General features: G+C 40.9%; 1 protein-coding gene across 1 annotated transcript in view; it reads left to right on the top strand.

The window, feature by feature from the left end:
- The window catches only part of SERINC5 (serine incorporator 5), a 96,432-nt gene extending 73,429 nt beyond the window's left edge, over positions 1-23,003 (top strand). Inside the window, exons 7-12 of the mRNA XM_019728198.2 lie at positions 1,259-1,354; positions 3,996-4,122; positions 12,454-12,520; positions 15,691-15,730; positions 16,433-16,577; positions 18,467-23,003. Coding sequence (XP_019583757.1) covers positions 1,259-1,354; positions 3,996-4,122; positions 12,454-12,520; positions 15,691-15,730; positions 16,433-16,577; positions 18,467-18,614 — 623 coding nt within the window. The 3' untranslated portion in view covers positions 18,615-23,003. The remainder of the gene's footprint in view (positions 1-1,258; positions 1,355-3,995; positions 4,123-12,453; positions 12,521-15,690; positions 15,731-16,432; positions 16,578-18,466) is intronic.
- The last annotated feature ends 254 nt before the right edge of the window (positions 23,004-23,257 follow it).

Genomic DNA, 23,257 nt, shown 5'->3' with positions numbered 1-23,257 from the left:
AAAGTTTTTCTATACTAAAAATTTCAAGTCCATTATTGAAATTGAGAGTATTATTCTTCCAGTCTCTTTAATTGGTCAGTTAAGAATTTCTTAAAACGTTATTAGTATTCAGATTAAAATATACTTTGGGTTAAATCCTACCTTTAGAAATGGTTATAATATTTTGAAATATTAGGTGTAAAGGGGGTCATGGTAATGGATATGGTGATGGAATATATGGTGATGGATGGAGAACTAACTCTGGGTAGTGAACACGCAATGTGATATATAGATGATGTATTATAGAATTGTACACTTGAAACCTATGGAATTTTACTAACATTTGTCACCCCCAATAAATTTAATTAGAAAAGGAAAAAAAGAGAAAGAAATATTTAGTTTAAAGCATTAGTTGTTAAGGTAAATCTTATTCCCATACCAAAGAGCAACATTTTTAAGGGTCCATTTCTGTCTTCGATGGTCATTGTAATTTACTAGTTATAATTCTAGAAGAAAATTTAATCATAGAGAAGAATGGGTAAAACTAAATCCTTTCATGCCAGCAGGTGGTTGAAAATTTCACCAAAAAAAAAAACAAAAATCCCTTTTCTGTGATAGCCAGGAGTCATCCTGCTTATTCTCAATGATCCAAACACTGATTTTGATTTAAATGCTATAATAGTAAAGTTCTTCCAATGAATGCTAAGCCCTGTAGCCTTCCTCTTTGACCTGGACCAGCTCGGGTATTCACGTTTTTTTGTTTGTTTGTTTATTTGTTTGTTTCTGTCCATTGACAGACATGAATGAGCCTTTTCCACTGTCATGAACTGTAAAGTGTCTGCTGGCCTTGGAGAATCTGGAATCCATGACCTATGAAATCTGTCATTTATGCCACTAAGCCGTGTGATCTCACACAATAATGATAAATTTTCTTCTGAGATCTTGTGATTTAAGAGCTAATGTTGTGAACCTCAGGGGGAACCAAGCCATATGTTTAAGTACAGCTGTAGTTATTATCAAAGTAAGGTGTTGGTAGAGAATTTGGCAGAACTTGGCATCACTGAAATAGCAGTTAGTCTCAATGTGTAACTAACTCCCTCTCCGCAGATCTTTTTAGTGTTATCTGAGAAATACATCATGTACCTCTTCTTTCCTTTAAAGGCAGGGGTCCAACTTTGAGGAATACCACTTGGGGTGTCGGGTGACCTATTTTTTTAAGCATTTCTTATCGTTGAAATGTAAAACACTGTCTTAAAATCTGTCTCTTGTCATTTTCTAGGACAGCCACACTCCGGGTTACTGCAGTCAGGTCTCATAAGCTGCTATGTCACGTATCTCACTTTCTCAGCGCTGTCCAGCAAACCTGTAGAAGTAGGTAAGCTGGCCTTATGAAGGAACCTGTGTTTGCAGTATGAAGATTTTCATTTGTAGAGGAAGGAATATGTCCCTGTGACACTATTGCTTAAGTATCAGGCATGCAGTAAATCAGGCTGAGCCTGTGTTTTTTCCGGAGTGGTGTCGAAAGCTGAGCTGAGGTGGAGGTGCTGGGAGTTGAACCCAGGGCCTCATAGGTGCCAAGCACATGCACTTCCATGGCGCTATACCCCCTCACTTGTAATAAATCAAAATAGAGAGATGATTTAGACTTTTTTAGTACATAAAGTCTTTACGGTGGGATATGAAAATGCTTTCTTTTGAGTCTTCTTACTATGTAGGAAAGACTTGAATAAAGATGGGCTGTTGAGTTTGCCTTTAGGCCTAATCTGCATTTTCCCGTTCTGTTTTCAAGGAGCGTTTTTATTTTGCTTAGTTTGTTTTGTTTTTTTAGTTGGTTATAAATTTACTTTTCTTCAAGTGGTCATTTCTGTGTAACAGAGAGGGTGGAAAAAATGTGGGAGTGGGAAGCAGGAGAAAAGATTTGAGCCCAGCTCCACCCTTTGCTACGTGACTTTGAGTTGCTCATCTAAAATAGCATTTATTTATAGAGATAACAGAACATGAATGAGCTTTAGATTTGGACTGCCTAGGTTTATAGCCTGGTTCTGCCACTTAGGTAACTTGCACAAAGCTGCTTACCTTTCTCTGCCTAGATACCTCACCTTTAAAATAAAAGTAGGATTACTATTTTATAATGTGGTTTCTAAGAATTCAATGAATATGTGTATATATGTATATATAAGTATGTACAGTTCCTAGCATGTAGTAGGTGCTATATAACAGTTAGCTATTATTACTATAGAACAGTTGCAATGACTATTTGAGAACTATAAAATCACTATTATATTGTAAGGTGTAACTATGTGAGACCCTGAGCCTCGCCAGTCAAAGAGCAAATTTTGGGGTGGCCAGTTATCTCAGTAGGTTAGAGCATGGTGCTCTTAACAAGGTTGCCGGTTTGATCCCCTCATGGGCTACTGTGGACTGCACCATCCACAAGTAGATTGAAACAACTACTTGACTTGGAGCTGATCGGTCCTAGAAAAACACAAATAAATAAAAAAGTATTTAAAAAAGAGAGAGAAAGCAAATTTTGTTGTTTTGATTTCCAAACTTGTTATAATTTATTATCTTTATCACTTTTGCGATACATACCTGAGTGTGAAAATGTATACACACACATATATACACATAAGTGTATATAAATGTGTATATGGTTACATTTGATCTCGTATAAATCAAGTTAAATAAATGTGCTATCTTTTCTCTGGAATAGAAAAATTGAAGTTGTTTTCCTGTTTTTATATTTAGGAAGCAAATGCAAAGATAATTTGAAAGTTTTAGCATGTACACATACTATGTTACTATGTGAGCCCCTGAGCCTATGTATAGGTCTTGTCTTTATAGCTATTTATAGTACAAAGTGATATAATTGTAGACCTTATATTAAGTATAATCTATCCTGGATACAATTTAAAAAACAAAATGCTATCTTTACTCTAAGTTTATTTAAATTTAATCTCTTTAAGACTTATGACTATTTATATATTAATCTCTGGTTTTAATGGGGGTTTAATGGGGGAATTTTGGTTACAGTAGTTTTCTTTTTAATGGCAGGTATCACTTAAAAACAGAAAAAAAACTTTTATTTTTAATTTCAGGTGATACTACTTAAATAGCAAAGTTCATATTTTGGTCAATTCTTTAAAAAAACTTTTTTTCATTGGCCTAAGAATAAAGACTCCTTAAACCATAGCATACACAGTTTTGTTTACTCTTTCAAGTGGGAGTACCAGTAATAATTTTAGTCTGATTTCAAACAGAATGCGTATGTTTCTAAAATGGTTTCTAGGTTGTTATTTTATGTTTATGTCTCCTATTTTGGGGCAGAGTTGGCAATCGAGATCTAGCTTGAGTGTTCAAAATTGAAGACTCTATGTTAGATAAAAAATAAACTACCACTGATGGTAATATTACAGAAATCTTTGTTATGTAGCCTTTCAAAATATCTTAAAACTCCAGACCACCCTAGGAGGTTCGGAGATTATAGACTGAAAGATGTCACAACCATCCTATTACTGGCAGTAAAATGAATTCTCATGTGGGTGGAGACGGCGGTCAGACAGCTGTTATACTGCTGGTTCACGTTTGGCTGTTGAGTGCCCTCATCGTTCCTGCAGAGAAGATAGACATGGAGGGAGTGCTCAATTATCTATCTACACATGATCTCTGTTCAGAGGCTGCCAAATAACTGAAAAATGGATCTAAGTTTACTTTTTACTATTGTTTGAATAGTACTGAAAAAGAGTAAGACTCTTACAAGGTCCCGGAACTAAAGAACCCTTTAGCACTAAGCTGGATCTGATGAGGGTCTTATTCTCAGAGGGTTCTGAGTTGGGAGAGGGGTGCTTTGAAATAGCAGCAGTCTAGTCTGAGTCGAGTTAGACTACGGAGTGGAAGTTCCCAGTGAAAAGTCTAAACTCTTCTAAGCTACGTGAATTTTCCAAAAATGAATGCTTTTGTGAGTTATGACAGGCTTTTCTAAATTGACTATGACTACTTTGCCTTTTCTTTACAAGTTCTAGGTAGTGATGGGAAGAACGTTACGATCTGTGTGCCTGACTTCGGTCAGGACCTGTACAGAGATGAAAACTTGGTTACTGGACTGGGTACCACTCTCTTGTTTGCGTGCATCTTATATTCATGGTAAGTCTTAGGAGTTACCTGAGGCCATCTTTGCAGGCTTTAAAAAGTACAGGAGAAGAATTTAAATAAGTTCCAGCAGCCATGAGGCAGCAAAACAAATACCATCTGAGGAAGAAGGATAATAGAAATAATACGTGTTTGGACTTCAATTGCCTTATTTGTGTTTATATGGGATAAATCAAATAAGTATGTGGTATGTTGCGACCCTGTAAAAGACAGTTGATTACTTGCTAAAGCATTATTGGAGGGTAAGGGAGCACAAAGTGAGGAAGAGATGGTATGTGCCACAATGTTTGGACAGCTTTCTAATCCAAGGGAAATACCATTCATCCTGCTGTTGATGGAAAGGATATAAAGCACTAAATATACTGTCATTTCGTGCCCAATCCAGGAAAGACAGGAAACTTTTCTTTTACACTAAAATGCACAATGCTGTTAAGGCAGGAGGCTCTCCAAAAGTAGGTGTGATATAGAAGCAGGCTGTATTTCACATGGTGGGGTTTAGTCTACCTTTAAAATTTTAAAAGATTGCCAGAGGGAGGAAAGTAAAGGATAAAAATGATTCGTTTCCTATTCTGGGTACATATTTCACTGATAATTAAGCTTCCCTTTGACAGTAACCTTATGCATGGTTAGGTTTTACTTCTGTGTTTTATGTTTTGTTTGTTTCAGTGTATAAACATTTCAACTTGTTATAGGCATATTAAAATCTTCCTTTGGCTGAAACTAAACAATCCTGATGGCAGTAGTTTGTATAAATAAAACTTCTTTCTGAGCCCACTGTCATTTTCTCTTACTGCTTCTAATACCCCCTGATGCTAGAAAGGGACCCGCAGACATAGACATTTTAGAGACGAGAGAACTAAGTTTTATAAAGTCCTTGTTCAGAGTCACGCATCCAGCTATAGCTACTTGCTGGTGGTGCAGGTAGTTATTATAATGAAGATTGTGTAACATTGATTATCAGTCTGTTTCTGACATAGGGACACATTCTCATTGTACCAGAAGGGACCGTGGTGTAAGTACGTGCAGATCCAGGTCACAGCCCTCAGACTGAAACATCTACCTCCATAAATAGAGGGCAAGGAAAGACCAAAGAAAGAGGCTGGCCACTCCTGTCTGGTAATTAATAGAGTTTGTTAAGGGAAACTTACATACGAGGCATGTCTTGGGTGTTTGTAAGATAAAATGGATCCCTGTACCTCTTGGTAGGTGCCAAAGAATTACCGTGTTTCCCTGAAAATAAGACGTAGCGGGTCAATCAGCTCTAATACGTCTTTTGGAGCAAAAATTAATAATAAGACCCGGTGTTATAGTATAGTATTGTATTGTATTATATTATTATGTTTTATTTTATATTATGTTGTACTACATTATATTAATTATATTACATTATACCTGGTTTTATATTATAGTAAAATAAGACTGGGTCTTATATTAATTTTTGCTCCAAAAGATGCATTAGAGCTGATTGTCCGACTAGGTCATATTTTTGGGGAAACACGGTATATAGAGTGAAGGGGGGATAGTCATGGGTACTAGTGCATGGATACTACCAGGTACTGGAAATTACATGCTTAATCAGGTCAGGACAACAACCTGTTCCAGGAACCAGCGCGTTGCAGGAGGCAGGGAGGAGTGCCGATTTATGTCAGAATGAACGTTAATTACGATCAATCTCTAAGAAGGGTTTGCAGAAAGCAACTTCCATTCTGGCCCAGGCCCAGCTTGCAGGACAGACAGTGGTCACATCATGGAACAGTCTCTCCTCCACACATGGTCACCATTTTCTGGCCTTTCATTTTCACTAATTCCATAATTGTCCACTGAGTGTCTACTATATACAAAGCAATGGATAGGATTTGGGCCCAAGTTAATGAATGTTTTCAGGCAAACCATAAGGGCACCCAAGTTTTGAATGCTGATTCTCAGCTCTTCCTTTTTTGAGTAAGCTTTTCCTTCCTAAATCTGTTATTATTGTTGGGCTTTAGGGAGAAATGGCAGCAACATGGCTAATTAATTTGTCACTCAGTTTTTTTTCCTGTACTGGCATATAAATACTATTGGTAAATCAAGGGAGGAGAAAGGTTACTAAACTTCAAATATAGTATATTCCATTTTAAAAATAAAATGTAGCTGTGTTTACATATATAGAAAAAATCTTCGAAGGAGATAAACCAAACTTGTAATACTGGTGACTTATTTTTTAGTCTTATTCTTCTGTTTTATTATTATTATTTTTACATTGAGCTAGCATTTCTTTTGTCTTTTTATTATCAGAAAAAAACTATAAAGATATTTGAAAGACTAAAATCATATGTTTGTGTGGGTTGCTGGCTACTTAATAACACATGAAAGAAAATTTTTACCCCTCAGATAAAACAGGGCTTGGATTTGCTGTAAACCAACCAAAGGAAAGATGGTAAAAAATGCTACTTAGTGTGCTGAAGGAAGTGCCACCAATGGCATTATTTTACAGCGTGGAATTTCACCCTGTCAGATTTTCACTGCCACCCTTAAGTGAGAGATAAATAAAATGGGCTTTATTTGGAATTTCAAGGCACCGTAGTGGAGGTTGGTATGGTCTAGTCTGATAATCCCCAAAGATAACAATTTTCAAAGCTGACAGCTGCTACTTACAATCTGTCTCGATGCCAGTAACCATTGTTGCTGAATGCTAGTAATTACACTGCAAAATCCTCGTGCCCAGTGGAATGAGGAGATGGAAAGCAGCTGCACCAAGCGGAGATGCAGAGTAACCAGGCAGCGTGGGGTGGGGTGGGTCTGGGGGTGCCTGGGTGGTTAATGTGCCGTAATTACCCACTGAAGCACACATTAGGAGCTTCAGGAGGAGTCCGCTCCGGGAGGAGTCAGCTTTGAGAATTTTATAGCCGAGCATCTTGGAGCTCACTGGGAAATGAGTTCAAGCCTAGTATTGCCTTGAAGAAAAGTAATGCTGCCAGTGGGGGGAGGCGGCCCAATTAGGAAGTTTTCAAATCTTGATTTCTAGGGTTTACGTTTTCCTCCCATACTAGGAGGAATGAAAGTTTGGACAATATTATGAAAAGAGGCTGGGTGGAAACTGTCATTGGAATACAACTGCAGGAATATCTAAAGCTCTTGATAGAAATTGTAGGAAGTCAAAAGACTGGATAGTGTGAACATTAAAGGGAAAAAATCACCCATTTTCAATGAAAGTCCAAGATTGCTGGAGCTGACTTTTCTGTAAGGTCATAGTAGAAGGCTCACCGTGCTGTCTCCTCACCTTCAGAGTTTTCCCTAAACATAGCATCCCCTCACCCCCAGCCATCCACCTCCCACGCTTCTTCAGGGAGCTCTCATTATGGTGACCTCCATCTCAGTTTCTGGTTCTCTGTTCTAAGTCCTGCTTCTGACACACTGGATATATTTTACTCTTGGCTGTCTCAGCTTGGAAGAAGGGCTCAGCCAAAACCCACTCCCTGGTTTTCTGACTGCGAGCCTTGCTCGAGAAGCTCGTTCCACTGCACCCAGGCATTACTGCTGTGAAGAAGAGTCACAACTTGAACCCCGTGCAGGAGTTCCCTAATGGCTCATTCTATAGGCCGATTTTCTCCACATCCCCTGTAGGCCTAGATCCCAGCCTCCCCCAACTATTCCTTCATTCCCTCCTCGTCTCTGGACTTTGACATTGTTATTCTGTGGGTTTCAAGTTCAAGCTGTCAGACTGGACAGGATCCTGGAGTCAATCAAATTCAATCCCCTCTTTGGACATAAAAGGAAACTGAGGCCTGGAGCCTATTCCTGTAGCTCTCTACCCCCAATTTCAGGAAACCTTTTCTCAAGTCTCCTTTGTGGGATATTTGTAGACAGGTCAATTTTTTTTCTCTGTGTTGGCTTGAAGTAAGGTTTGTTCTTCACTGAGGTAGAAAGATAAACCAGATGACTCGCATAATTACAGTTACTGGGAGGTGTTTGTGCTATAAAACATGTCCCTGGCTACTTCAAATTCCTAGACAACTTAAATAATAAATATGTTTTCTCTTAAGCATAACTAAAATTGAATACAAAACTGGAAAAACTAAGAATATTAAATGTCATTCATACAGCTTGCTAGTGCAGAATGGGACATTCACAACAATGTGGCAAACCATGTGAAAATAGGTACAAGGTTGGTAAGATAGCATTGGAGAGAAGACTGGCTTAGAGAAAAGCTGGTAAATCAAGGAAGAGTATCTTTTTTTGGTGTGTTCTGGGCCTTCTGGGCATGCTACTCTTATGTAAGCAAAAGGGGGGGTTGTATCTTTATTTTGGGGATCCTGCCACTTCCTAAGCTACCAGCTAGAAATTTTCATGGCTGTGCATCGGGCATGTTGAGGCCTGCCCCCAGCCCAGGTAGGACTCTGGTCTCCTTTAGGAGCTGAGTCACCTTACATGGTACAGTGGGGACATAACTGAACTTCATCACCCAAAAACTGGGAACAGTCATGGGATCTATCAAGGGCCACCCTGTAAGTTTGTCAGGGGAGCAGAATCCATGCTCTCCAATGGGGAAATCTGGACATGTTTTTTTAGAGATTTTCTGTAATCTGGGGGCATTTTGCCAGTTCTGGAAGCGACTGAAGCAGATGCAGAGGGCCACCTGTGTTTCAAATCACTCTGCCAATATGGCAGAGGCTCTGGGCACGGCAAGGGTAGCGGGGGAGGCATCTTATCTTTTTCGTTTGTCACAATGACTTAAGTCCCTGCTGGCTTTTTTGTGACTGGGGACCAGATATAGCAAACATGCTTAGTGCACTGGACATTCTTTGTATGGTTAGCATTATCCCAACGAAAAACTGTTAAGTCTCCTCCACCCTCTGTCCCCCACCCCCACAGGAAGTTTTGCTTACAGTCATTCGTACTTTAGCCCTAGAAGACAAGAGGTTATGGATAATCCGGGAATTGTTTTACAGCAACTTGTCTTGTGTTGACCAAAAAGATCGGTCAGTAATAGCCAGAATACAGACAGCAGGAATTGCCCATGCTTTCTAAGAACTTCTAAACACCATATTTTCTTGATAATTCCAAGAAGAATGTTTTGTAGGGAAAGGCCATGACTCAGTATATTTTACGGTAACATCTACTTGTGGAAGTCACATGCCACTAATGATGAATGGAATAAAGGTACTTTGACAGATAAGAACAGTAGTGCTTTCTGATGGTGGAAGTGAAGATGCAGAGGTGCCAGAATCAAAAGCTTTATTTTTCTGAAACCATTTTATTGCAAAGTATTTATAAAATGGCATGTTTATTCTGTCCCCTTTAAAGAATGGACATTATATGGGAGGAGGCCGGTTAGCTCAGTTGGTTAGAGCGCGGAGCTCTTAACAACAAGGTTGCTGGTTCGATCCCCGCATGGGCCACTGTGAGCTGCGACCTCCACAACTAGATTGAAACAACTATTTGACTTGGAGCTGATGGGTCCTGGAAAAAACACACTTAAATAAATAAAAAGTTTTTAAAAAAAGAAAGAAAGAGTAGACGTTATCTTTTAGATGAAAATTCCAGATACTGGATCTCTTTCTAAAATTAAAAGTTCTCTTCCCCCCATGGAAACTATATATGTATTAAATCATAATTCATATGCACAAAATATATCACACTCTTAAATTTAAGAGCAAGGCATATGTTTCTTGGGTGCAGAGCCATTGGGAAGTGTTTGTACCCAAGTCAGGAGATGGGAGTGGAGAGGGCCCTGATTAGCATCCATTGTTCAAAGCTGAAATACAAATGATGCTATTGGTCTTGAGTGGACCGCAAAGGAAGCAGTGCGCTTGGATCGCAGAGGACCTTTTTAGAGGGAAGGCTTTTTATCGTTATTTGCATCTCATTGATCTCTTCTCCTTGGGAAAGAGGATAAGAATGAGCAGAGAAGGCAGTGTTGCCTCATGTGGTTTATTGGGTTGAAAAGAGTGTTAATTCCTGCCTCTCCACTAACCAACACCCCCACACATACCTGCCCACCTCCAGGATAGCAGGTAAGCTGCATGATGGTAGGGATTGTCTTTTGCATTGAGTCACTGCTTAGAACAGGGCCTGACACATGGCAGGCCTTCAGCAAATATTTGCTAAATGAACTTACTCAGTTAGCTGTATAAGCCTACGTATTATATATATTTCTGTTTGTTTAAAATGTTTGCCCCTTTTTTTCCCAAGGAAAAAGAAATGCCTCCTTTTTACCCCTGGAAGGCAAATTTTATAACATTTTACTTCTCAAGTCATGGAGAAAGTGGCAGAAAGAATTTTTTTAATCACACTGACAGCTACTCCATTTTGAACTTCTAAACAGAAAACCCTGTTCTGTCACAGGCCCATTATCACAATAAATAACTATGACCTTTTCTTATTTATTTATTTATTATTTATTCATTTATTTATACAGTCTCGATGGGGCCTCTTTATATCGTTAGTTATAGGGGTTCTGTTCAGCTAGTCTTCAGATGATTGTTGAGGTTGATTGTTCTATAATTTAGTTGTAATTTTGGTGTAATCCTGGGATGCAGTAGGCATAGCATTTGCCTAATCTGCCATCTGACCTTTGCTTTTCATGCCCTTGTTTTTTATTGCCATCTCTGGGTTTTTTCATTGCTTCTGATCTCTTCTAAGTGAGACTAGTCAAAGGGAGGCAAACAATAAAAGTGAAATTAGAAAATTATTTTGTTATTTGAGGGAGGAGAGGCAAAATCCAACAGTGAAAAGCTAAGCTAAGAGGACCACAAGACATCTTATTTCTTTACCTACACACGTCTCTCTGCATAAAATGATCTAATACAATCCATGTAAAAAGACATCAACTATAGAATTGGTCAGCTAGTTTTAGAAAAAAGTGGATATTAAAATTAGACTACCTTTGCTTTCTGTGGGTGGACGCCTCCGAGGAAGCATCGTTAGTCTCCCTTCCCGCCGTCGTCATGTCTAAGAGTCTCCCAAGGAGCCTGAACAGCTGCAGAAGCCCTTCACTGGAGGTTTGAGCTTTGAAACAACCGATGAGCCTGAGCCATTCTGAGCAGTGGTGATGAGGGACCCAAACACCAAGTGCTCCAGAGGCTTTGGGTTTGTCACCTATGCCGCTGTGGAGGAGGTGGGTGCAGCCATGAAAGCAAGGCCACACGAGGCGGGTGGAAGAGTTGCGGGACCAAAGAGGGCTATCTCGAGAAGATTCTCAAAGACCTGGTGCCCACTTCACTGTGAAAAAGATTTGTGTCGGTGGTATTAAAGAAGACTCTGAAGATGACGACCTAAGAGATGATTTTGAGCAGCGTGGGAACATCGAAGTCATTGAAATCATGATTGACCAAGGCGGTGGCAAAGAGAGGCTTTGCTTTTGTCACCTCTGATGACCATGATCTGTAGACAAGCCTGTCATTCAGAAACACCATGCTGTGAATGGCCACAACTGTGACGTAAGGAAAGCCCTATCTAAGCAAGAGATGGCTAGTGCTTCCTCCAGCCAAAGAGGTCAAAGTGGTTCTGGAAACTTCAGTGGTGGTTGAGTAGGTGGTTTTGGTGAGAATGACTTTGGTCGTGCAGGAGACGTCAGTGGTCAAGGTGGCTTTGGAGGCAGTCGTGTTGATGAATGATATGGTGCAGTGGGGAGGGCTATCATGGATTTAGTAGTGATGGAAGCAATGTTGGAGGCGGCGGAAGCTACAGTGATTTTGGCAATGACAACAACCAATCTTCAAATTGTGGACCCATGAAACGAGGAGACTTTAGAGGCAGAAGCTCTGGCCCCGATAGTGGTGGAGGCCAGTACTTTACCAAACCACAAAACCAAGGTGGCTATGGCTGTTCCAGCAGCAGCAGTAGCTATGGCAGTGGCAGAAGGTAATTACTGCCAGGAAACAAAGCTTAGCAGGAGAGGAGAGCCAGAGAAGTGACAGGGAAGCTACAGGTTACAACAGATTTGTGAGCTCAGCCGAGCACAGTGGTGGCAGGGCCTGGCTACTACAAAGAAGACACATTTTAGACAATACTCATGTATGTATGGGCAAAAAACTCGAGGACTGTATTTGACTAATTGTATAACATGTTATTTTAGTTTCTGTACTATGAAAAGTGCAAAGCATTCCAACAAAAGGTTTTAATGTGTGTTTTTTTTTGCACCCATGCTATTGATTGCTAAATGTAGTAGTCTGATCATGACACTGAATAAATGTGTCTTTAATAGAAAAATAGACTACCTTTATTTAAGCAGCAAGAACTGTAGGTTTGGTGAGACTCTGCAGCATTGGTCAAACAGCTCTGCCCTTCCTTTGATGTGATATAACACGTTAATATGCTCTGCTGACCTTTCTGTTTATTTTCTAGTTTGACATCGACAACAAGATCGAGTTCTGATGCCCTGCAGGGGCGATATGCAGCTCCGGAACTGGAGGTAAGTTCATTTCTTTCTCATCCTGCTTCATCTCAGAAGACCCATGTTTCAGGAAAGCTTTTTATGCTTATTAGCATTTTTATCGATACGCATTCCATGATCCCATTTTTCTTCTGGAAAGAACACAATTTTTGCACAGAAAAAGAAATTTCCTGTGTATACTATAGGCTTAAAATGAATCCTTGATTTTCCTCCAACAAAATGGGCCTCTTGTGTGGCGTCCTTCTGCCCACCTCCCCACCAGAGAGACTTTGTCAGGCTGGCCTTTGCTCTTTTCCTCTGTCATAATGGAGAGAAAGACAGACAGACAGACTTCTAGTCCTTTCCTCTATTTTACACCAGTCTGCCCTCTATACATAGCACAACTATGAGGTTATGTAATAGCTGTTCTGAAGGAGAGAAGATGGAGAAAGGAAGGAACCAGCGTCTGCTCTATGCCACACTGCTGAGTAGTGCCTATACGTTAGCTTTTTTAAGTGAATCAGTTCCATCAGGTGGGCATTTCATTGGGTAAAGAATTGTGAACAATAAGTATCCAAAAAATCATGGTGGTTGGCAGATGCCTATCGGTCAACAGAATGTTTTATTTTATTATTTATGTAAAAGTCTTTCTGGGGTCCTTAGAGGAACTTTTACCAAGATCTGGAAAGGTCTCCCCAGACGGAGGCAGCCAGCAGAAAACTCCGCCCCGTCCCCAGGAATGGAAAGAATGGGAGATTCCAGTGATGCCTAAGACTTACAGCACTTGCTATGTGCCAGGCATTGTCCTAGGTGTAACATGTCTTTTCATTTAATCTTCATAAAAACCCAGTGAGGGTTTTTTCTATTTGCAGAGGGGTTAAAACAGAAACAGTCATTTAAACATTTGGTTTGCCCGCATGTAAACCGTGCACTCTGGCTCCAGAGCCTGTTCCCAGCTACTGCTGCCCAAGATCTCAGCTGCTGTCTCCTGGCCCTGCTGGTGACCCTGCCTGGCATCCGGCCCTGGCTGCATCCTAATAGCTTTCCCGGGATGGAAGAGCTCTGGTATCTGATGGGCGCTTTATTCTGCAGCTGGGTCTCTGGGGATGGTCTTCCCTGCACCTGACCTGGAGAGAGTGAACTATTATGAAGGGTTGTCAGTCTGCCAGCATCATTCACCAGCTCTTTCTGTCACTTAAAAAATGAGAAAACCGTGCTGAGTCTGAATAGGTTACTGCTATTATACAGAAGAGAATGGTCTCTAGAAGGCAAGCGTTTGTTCTCACCACCAACTGGGTAACCACCTGCTGAGGTTGTACCATTATGGTTTCAATATCCCCATTGTATACAGAGTTAAAGTGCAAAGAACAGCAAGTCTCTAGGTTAGATTTAAGGGAGGATGTTTTTCTTCTCATTCCAAGGAAAAAGTGCCTGTTTATTTCTGAAGTGGAGAGCATGCGGGATGGAGGTTGGTTTACGCTCCTTGCATCACGTTTCACAGGATACACCTTGGAAAGAGTAGTTTCTTGTGGTAACTTAAGCTTCAAAAGAGCTAGGACCCCAGCATGCAATGTCTTGGGCCCACTGAATGAATCTGTGAATCTCAGACTGTGTCACTTGATCCAAGATTCCATCAATTGATCCGTCAAGGCCAGTCCCTCTATTACAAGTATCCTTTGATGTAGGAGGGAAAAGAGGACGTGGCCTTGAGGTGTATAAATGGGACAAAGGCTCAAGCTCCCATGTCCTTGTCCTTGGGCGCTCTGTTCTTTGTAGTAAAAATAACAGCCAGAAAGGGCCAAGGACCCAGCCCTTCCCCGACTGTCTTGGTACATGTAGTGTTTCTTATTTGTTTACCAGAGTCCTTCTGGAATCACGTTTTTCACAACTTGATATTTTTTAAATTAAGTTTGTTTCGAGTAGGTCAGAAACATGATAGGAAATTTGAAAGGTACCAAAGACTCTTCAAAGGAAAGCATCCCTCCCATCTCTGTCCCCAGTATCCCGGCCTCCATGGAGGCCGCCAATTCAGCAGCCTAATTTTAATAGGAAATGTAGGTAAGCCTCCTGCTTCCACCTCCCTTAGCTTTACCGTTGGCTCTACCGTTTCCTAGATATCACATGCTACCTATTATTTCTTGTGACTCATGGACCTTGGAGTTCCCAGCCTGCATTCATGTCCCAGCTCTGTCACTAACTTAGTTGTATGACTTCAGGTCTGTAATTGAACCTGCCTGGCCTCAGTTTCCTCAGTGTAAATGGGATAATTATCCCAGCCTCAGAGATCGGAGAAGATGGGATGAAGTAGCCATTAGAGCAAAGCGCCAGGAGTGAGCTCCGTGAGAGCGATGACCTTGTCTTACCACTTTGTGTTTCAGGTTGAGTTTTCCAGAGGCAGCCATCCAGGCAGAGTGTGCTATGCAGGGTATTTATTTAGAGATCAACATAAGTGGAAGGGGAAGGGGGCAGATTGGGCCGAGAGTGATGTCGAAGGGCACGGCAGGCTGGACAAATCTCTGCTGACCCCATGCACAAGTTTTCCAGGGCAGATATGGCCCATCAGAGCTGTCCTCCAGGGGCTAGTGGCTGCTCCTTTACACCCCTGCTGGGGGCAGTCATTCCTTTGGGTTGTCCAGGAAGGGCTTGCTCTCAGGAAAGGCGACTCTGGCTCTGGGGCAAAGCCTGGAAGTTGCCACTAGAAACCTCTCGCAAGAAGGTAAAGGGAGAGAGGGTGGTAGATGAGAGTAAATGAGGTCAAACATATGGTGATGGAAGGAGAACTGACTCTGGGTGGTGAACACACAATGTGATATACAGATGATGTATTACAGAATTGTACACGTGAAACCTATGTAATCCCGTTGTCATCCCATAAATTTTATTTTTTAAAAAAAGAATGATTAAAAAAGGAAGAAAGAAAGAAACTGCTCACATCACTCGCAGTAGCTGAGCTGAGCAGTAAGTGTGCACCTTTGGAGTGGATCTGGTGGCTCACCTCCATGTCCGTTGTATTTCCTATCACTAGCACCCAGAGCATCTGAGAAGATCAGATGCTTAGTCAAAACCTGAAGGGATAAAGTGTGCAGTTCAGGGCCTGGGATGTAATTCAAACGGAGAAGGCTTGGCACGCAGGTGGCCCTTAGTGCTTTAGTGATGTGGAGAGAAAAAGCAGAAAGCAAGCCGCCTGACTGTTGCCTTTGCTCTCCCAGGTAGCTCGGTGTTGCTTTTGCTTCAGTCCCTATGGAGAGGGTAAGTAGAGATCTTTCCTTCTGTATATCTGTGTGTGACCCTGAAGACCTCTAGCTCTAGTCTGTGGGCATTTGGGAGTCAGGTACAAATAACTTGAATGGTAAAGGGGAAACTTTCATTACGAAGCTGGTTTACTGTTTATATACTTTTCATGTTATTCTCAAAGGGTTGGTGGGTTTTGTTTGTTTGTGTTAGTATTCTGGCAAGTGAGAAATTAGTCTAGTATTCTGACTCATATTTAAGTTATACAGTGAGATTTAGTGAAGCAGAAAGTACATTTTTTTAAAGGAATGAAAATTTGGAAAACATGAAGAGGTCCTGACATCTTGTTTTGGACCATTTCTTCCCTTCAACTTTATTTTCTCCTTGGATTGGGGGATCCCAGGGCCTTGAGAACTCCTGGTCTACTCTCTTTCACTTTCTTCTGAGCTTATAATAAGTTTTGTGTTTTCAAGGGCTCTCTTATGCTCTGTTAAAATAAATGGGATGTTAGGTAACTCATCCTATTAAAAAAGGGTTTTGGGATGGGGTGGGGGCTTTGTGCTTATGGCGCAGATGAAAAATGCCTGAGTGTACAAATGGCTTTTGACATCTTTTCTACTCAGTGGGCACTGGGGTGGCCATGAGTAAGTGTGTTGCTGCTAAAATGGTAAGTGTGCGTGTGTTCAGTCATTGAACTTGTGCTGGCTTTGTGGTTCACAGACAGTGAAGAGCAGAAGAATATGAAAGAGGGACCAGGGGTTATTTATGACGAGAAGAGAAGCACCGTCTATAGCTATTCCTATTTCCACTTCGTGTTCTTGTTGGCGTCCCTTTATGTGATGATGACCGTCACCAACTGGTTCAAGTGAGTGGCTCATTACCTTAGACACTGTAGAAGGGGCAGTCTTTAAAAAAGCAGCTTGGGTCCTATTCAAGGCGCTGAAGTATGGGTCAGATCTCCTAGAGTCAACTGAACTCTTCAAGTCAAACTGTACTCACCTTTACAGAAACAGTCCTGAGTTCCTGACAGTCGATCAGCATGCTTTTAACCTTGGAAGCTGCTTGCTGCCCCTTTTAAAAAAGGAAGGTTAACTGCATATGGACAGTCTTGAAAAACATAGGAATAGTAATGGAAAAAGCACTTGGAATTCTTAAGTAATGATCTGCTTTTAAGAAAAAGAAAATACCTTTTCTATTTTGTATTTTGTTTGTGCTTTTTTTTTTACACTTTCATTACAGAAGTTTAAAACATCTTTTTAAAAAGCTAACGTGGAAATATCAAAAGTATCAATGATAACCACCCCCATAATCAGTGCAACAATATGATATGTGTCCTTTCATTCCTTTTCTATGCATTTACAAGTCTAAGTATTTTTTTAACATAAACGTGATTACATATATTTCCCTTGAGGGTTTTGTTTGATTGTTTGTTTTTAACTTGGCAGTACATGATGGGCCTGACTTTCCCTGTCACTACATGGAGATCCTTTTGAATCATACAGATTCTTTCTGGATTGTTCTTTGACTGATGCAAAGTTTCTTTTGGGTCATAATTTGCTGTAAGTTAGGATATACATAGGATAGACGTTGAGGGTCATTGTGCTTTCTTTTATTCATTCATTCAACAAATATTTGAGTGTTCCCATGTGCCACGCTGTTCTAGGAGGCGGGGCTTACATTCTAATGAGGGAGACAGACCATGATCCAAATCTAATACAGTGTGTCAGATAGTGATGACTATTGGGGAGAAAAATAAAATGAGGAAGAGGAATCAGAGCACCTCGTGGGGTTGGGGATGGTAGGGGGCGGCAGTTTCAAACAGAATGATGGGGAAAGTCTTCACTAAGGAGATTCTTCCCAAACATCCTCCTGAGGGAGAAGGTGGAGAGGGAGCATCTAATGTTTCCCAGTGATGTTTGAGAATTCATGGAAAAATTTGGCTTGGGAAGCTTAAGAAAGGATGGAGGGAGCTCTAATCAGTCAGGCAGATAATTACAAGTGTTCTTGAGGATATGGAGAAATTGCAACTCTCTTACACTCCTGGTAGGATTGTGAAATGGTACAGCCACTTTAGGAAACACTTCGGCAGTTCCTCAAAAATGTTAAACATGGAGTTTTTATATGATCTGGCAATTTACTCCTAAGTGTATACCCAAGAGAAGAACAAGCACGTATGTCCACACAAAAAAGTGCCCACAATGTGCACCGCAGCATCGCTGGTAATAGCCAAAAAGGGGAACCAACCCAAATGTCCGTCAACTGATGACGGATACATAAAACGTGCTATATCTATACAACGGACTATTACTCAGCAATATAAAGGAATAAAGTACTGATACTGCAACGTGGATAAACCTTGAAAACTTTAAGTGAAAAAAGCCAGTCACTAGAGGCCACATGATTCCATATGAAAATGTCCAGAATAGGCAAATCCGTAGAAACCAAAAGTAGGTTAGTGAATGCCGTGGCTGGGAGGAGGGAAAGGAACGGGAAGGCAGCAAAAGGATGCAGGATGATGAGAATGTTCTACAATTGATCATGGTGGTGGTTACACAAGCCAATGCACATAATAAAAGTCATTGAATTGTACACTTTAGTTGGGTGTGAATTATATATGAATTCCGTTGTTAGGAGAAAAAAAGAAAGAAAGGCTGGAGGGGGCAGAATCAGGGAGGTACTTAGTAAAGAGAGCTTGTCCTGTCTTCCCCTGTTCTCTTCCTGCCCTGACCACCGATGGCTCTCTTGTTTCCACAGCTATGAAAGTGCCTACATTGAAACCTTCTTCAGTGGGAGCTGGTCCATCTTCTGGGTGAAGATGGCCTCCTGCTGGATGTGTGTGCTGTTGTACCTGTGCACGCTGATTGCGCCCCTCTGCTGTCCCACTCGGCAGTTCTATGTGTGAGGATCTGAGCAATCCCCTGGGTTCTGCAGGCTGGAAATGACATCCTTTGAACAAGTCTCCCAAGACACTGAGCAATGGCTGGCACTTTGCGAAAAGCTGGCATCCCCTGGCCGGCTTGAGTGTCTGAAAAGGCTTTTAGGGGGGGAAAAAAAACAAAAAGAAAAACACCTGATGAGCTTTTTAATTCTGAAATTCAAAAATACCACATTATCCCAGAAGAACTGAAATTTTCAGCCAAGCTGATCATGAGTGATAATACATTTTGTATGTGTCTTACCCCTAAAAACTGGGATAGTAGTTAGGTTAGTGTTTTCCTTCTGCGTGTTTTTACCAAAACAGTTTGGGGCACGACATCTTCTCACAGGGAGAAAAACTTACCTTGTATGACTTATCGTTTTTATGCTTGGAATAGAAAATATGCCAAAATTTTGAGCCTTCAGCCTCTGACAGAATGCAGACTCCTCTCCCACACCTTGACCTGCAGGACCCTGCTCACAGGCCCCTGGTATTTATAGGGTACAAGAGGAAGCACCTGTTTGTAACCCCTCCCTTGTGTGGCTTCCTCCTGGCCCCCAGCCATTTCCCTTCAAAGCTGTGATGCTGGGAATCACAGAGAGCACTCTTTGCCGTCACCCTCCCCCTCATCCTTCCCTAGGTTCAGCATCTTTGTTATTAATGTGAAAAAGCACAAGTTGCCATCACCACTTGTGTGATTCCCCACCGTATTATCACTACCTGATCCGAGTTACTGCAATAATGATGACTCTGACTTGTGGTGTTATGCACATGATTACAGAGCAGTATTCATGTTGTTTTGTCTAAATGATGGAGAACTATAGTTTTTACTTGTTTGTCCTATTAATAGTAATAATACTTTAGGACCTGAAAAGTTTCTTCTTGACTGGAACCTGATGCACCACTGTTTCAGTTGTTAAGGGCAGCCCGTACCCCCTTCTCTTCCACCTTGAGGCCTTGAAATCGTAAAAGTAAAACAGATCTGTCACACAGCCACACTGTTGATGTCCATTACGGGTGTTTTGGAGTACATTTGCAGAGGTGAGCATCACAGGTAGCACCTCATACAGGGCTGACCAGGTAAGGCCTATTACACAACTGGTAGAAGTGACTGAATACACTTAGAAGAAAAGGTAGGTGATGGGGGTATTTAATGAAGCCATAAATAACATCCACAGAAACTTCCAAAATATGTACTTGTAATACTCATCAGAGATGGGACATTGGGCAGTTGCCCGAGAAGATGTCCATTTTCCGTGTTGATGTTCTCAGTCAGGGAAGAGTTTGTGGAAAGTCCATTAGAGACCCCAGTGGAGACACAGTGGGGACACTCCTGTTAATATTTCATGCAGGATGAAAAGAACCTTTTCAAATTCCCGGGCAGAGAGAGTCTGAGGATGAAAAGACTGGCCTGTGCCCTACTGTGTGGGTTGGACAGAATTGGGTTCCACCTAAGCGAGGTTCCAGGGTGCCACAATGCCGGTGTGGGAAATTAGTCAAATTCTTCATTTCTACTCCTTTGCTCTCTTTCCAAGAAAAGAGGCGGGGAGAAGGGATAAATACAGTGGATGAATTCCTCTAGGAACTTGCCTTATTAACAATGTCTGAGATTCGATTTTAAAAGGCACTCATTATGTGTGTACGTGAGAGCCTCGTTTTGTAAACTTGATCGCATTTCTCTTTTTAGGCAAGGAGTTTTTTGTGCTCAGGAGTCGAAAATGATATGGAGTCACAACATGAATAGCCACCACGTGCAGCCCCCATTAAGCCAGTGGGAGTGGAGCTCTGTGGGTTGGGGACAGGTTGAGGGATTGTGATTGTATGTGTAGAAGCAGCTCCCTGGCAGAGGCCACTGCAGGGTCTGGTGCAGTGACACGGGGTTCCGAGCAAGATTGGTTTTAGGAAAGATCATGAGAAAAGACAGATCAAAAACTGGGGATGTATCAGCAACGAGTTTTATGTTTTCTTCCTGCTTGCTGGGTCTGGCAGCCAGCTGTGTGACTTTAGAGCTGGTCCTCACAGGTCAAGGTCAAGCTGACAAGGCTTTGTATTCCTTGGCTGGCCTTTATTAGCTCTCTTCCCCTGCAGAAAGAAGCTCAGGGAAACACAAAAGAGGGCCAGTGGCAGGGCCCTCGGAGTTTCCTTCCTTAGCCTGCCCAGCCAACCCATGTTTTCCAGTTGCTTAAGATTTGGTTTGTGGCCTGAAGTTCCTTTCTAAAGTTTGGTCTGACACAAGAGGAGTAGTTACACTCTCCTGGTTTTTTATTCTCAACTAAGAATTTGAGCAAGTTCATCTGAATGATTGAGAGAAATGTGGATATACCCTGAGGACTGTGGGCATATAAATAAGAAGTTGACTATAATTAATTGTGATAAACAATACTCAGGTGATGAGTCAACATTCAGAGGTTTAAAGAACCTACATTATTGTGCTATTGTGATACTAGAAACTGGAAAAATTGTGCCCGTTGCTTTGAGTTGCTATAATGATTGTACTCATTTGATAAATTCGTTTTTAAATAATAGACTTGCTTCCTACAACTTTTTGTACATGATTTTATAAGTGCATTTCCAGAAGCTGCAGGTCAGACTCCTTTAGCAATACAAGCTGAAGAAGCTTTTAAAACTCGATATATGTGTATTTCTTCTGTTCATCCAACCTGGAAATGTTTTCCCCCTTTCGTTTCCGTCAGTAAAAAAACACTAAGTGGGGGAAGGGATTCTTCCCAGGAGTGTTGTTGCATACCTAGACGTGTCACCTGACTGAAGACCAGAGACTTTTCTATCAAAACCTTTCCAGGCACCCTACTTTTGTCCTAACTGGGTCTCACTTTTGTTGGTTTTGCTTTTGTCCTCACATTTTCTTAGGAAATGGCTTGAAAGAATTGTTCCCCAGAAGTATTTGGAGTTCTTGTAGTACAAAGGACTATTCTCATGTGGGCTGTGGGAAAGTGGGGTTACTAGAGATATGGGGTTCTGGTGCCCTTCAGGAATAGCCAGCAGGGGGTTCCCACACCACACTATTTCCAGTTCCTCAGAGGTTTCTTCGTTATGGATGACTTCTATGTAATGCTCACCCCCCCACCCCCTCAATTGTCACCCTCTGCCTTTGTAAAAGTATGTATTTACTTAATTTTGACTAGAAGTTTACTGCCATTGGTGCTTCATGTTACCCACAAAAAGGGAATTCAAGAGCCTGTATTTAAGCTGCCTGGGCTTTTTTTTCCCTTGACTGCCTTTCTGAATAGCATCTGGTTTTGGTGTGTATTCGTGTCCTACCCCTCTTAGAAATGAAAGAAGGTCCATTCTGTAACTAAGAAGGGTGTGACCTTGGGCTAAGACCCTGCGTGTCCAGAGAGAACACTGGGCCCTCCTTAATTAAGAACAGTACAGGAGCCAATTGGTTCACGGACTTCTAGGTAGGATGTTCTTCTTAATTTGCTGATAGCAGTGACTCCCTATGGCTTTGTTCTTAAGGCCACCATGTTTCGTGCCATCTTGAATATATTCATAAAGCCTCAGACATTTTAATCTAATGTTGCATTTCAGGCAAAAATGGGCTCTCTCGTTTTAGACTTATTTCACAGGACAGGAGAGCTGTTTACACAGATCTTTTGAACTAATGCTAGCCATTCTAAAGATCTTTTATTTTTCCTTCCTCAGTATATCATTTGCAGAGGTGTTCATTTTGAAAGGGGGAAATATTTGGCTTTTACCAAAGAGGTGGGTTTTTTTTGTTGTTGTTTTAAAGCAAAATCCTTTCAGCAAAAATTTAATTGGGGAAGGATGGATTAAGAGTACATATGTCCAAATCCACTTCTGTAAGAGTTTAATCATATTTATGTGATTAAATGATGGAAGAATTCTTTAAGGTAATCCTTTTGGGGTGAAGGATCCTGGGAAATTCTCTCAGGTAAAGAAAGCTGTAGCAGATGTGTAATATATGTCTTGAGAGCTATTTATAAGAAATTTAAAAAGGATTGTTTCCTTTATTAAAATTTTAAGGGTTTTTTTTTATTTTGCAAAAAAATTTACAAAAATTTTATAGTCATAACTGTTAATTTTTAAAACTTTTCTTAGACAATTAGCTGTAGCCAAATTTTGTGGTTATGTTTTGCTATATTAGAATTTGAAAATGTAATATGTGTGGTAAATCTACTGTTTGAAATTTATAATGTTCTCAGATTCAGTTAGAGTTTTGGTAACTTTTTAAATAGTTTTTGTCCCTTTAGTCACAAAGGCAACTATGGGTTTGTATTTGTTTTTTGAATGCTAATTTTTCTATGAAGCGTCTTAGGTTGACTGGTCTTCTCCTATGTAGAAAATTCAACACTTGTTAACTCTGTACTTAATAAATTTAAAAACTGAAAAACATGTTGTTTTTCTCTCTTTTGTTGGATATATTTACAATTAAAGTTCTCCTGGTAGTGTTTTCCAAAATGCTGCCTTCAAATGTTAATCAGCTCTCTCTTAAGCTTCTTAGAGTCTATTGTGATTCATGAGAATGAAAATACAAACATGAAAACTCAAGCTTTTTGACTTCTCTGGGCTTGAAAGCCCCTGTGGCCTGCTTTCTTTTTCTTATTCTTAATGCTAGTGACACACTCTTAAATACAAGAATTAGAGTA

Source organism: Rhinolophus sinicus, linkage group LG03 (genome assembly GCF_036562045.2).
Source record: "Rhinolophus sinicus isolate RSC01 linkage group LG03, ASM3656204v1, whole genome shotgun sequence".
NCBI classification, from domain to species: Eukaryota; Metazoa; Chordata; class Mammalia; order Chiroptera; family Rhinolophidae; genus Rhinolophus; species Rhinolophus sinicus.
The sequence above is the reverse complement of the archived record's forward strand: the minus strand, read 5'-3'. Positions and strand labels throughout refer to the sequence as shown.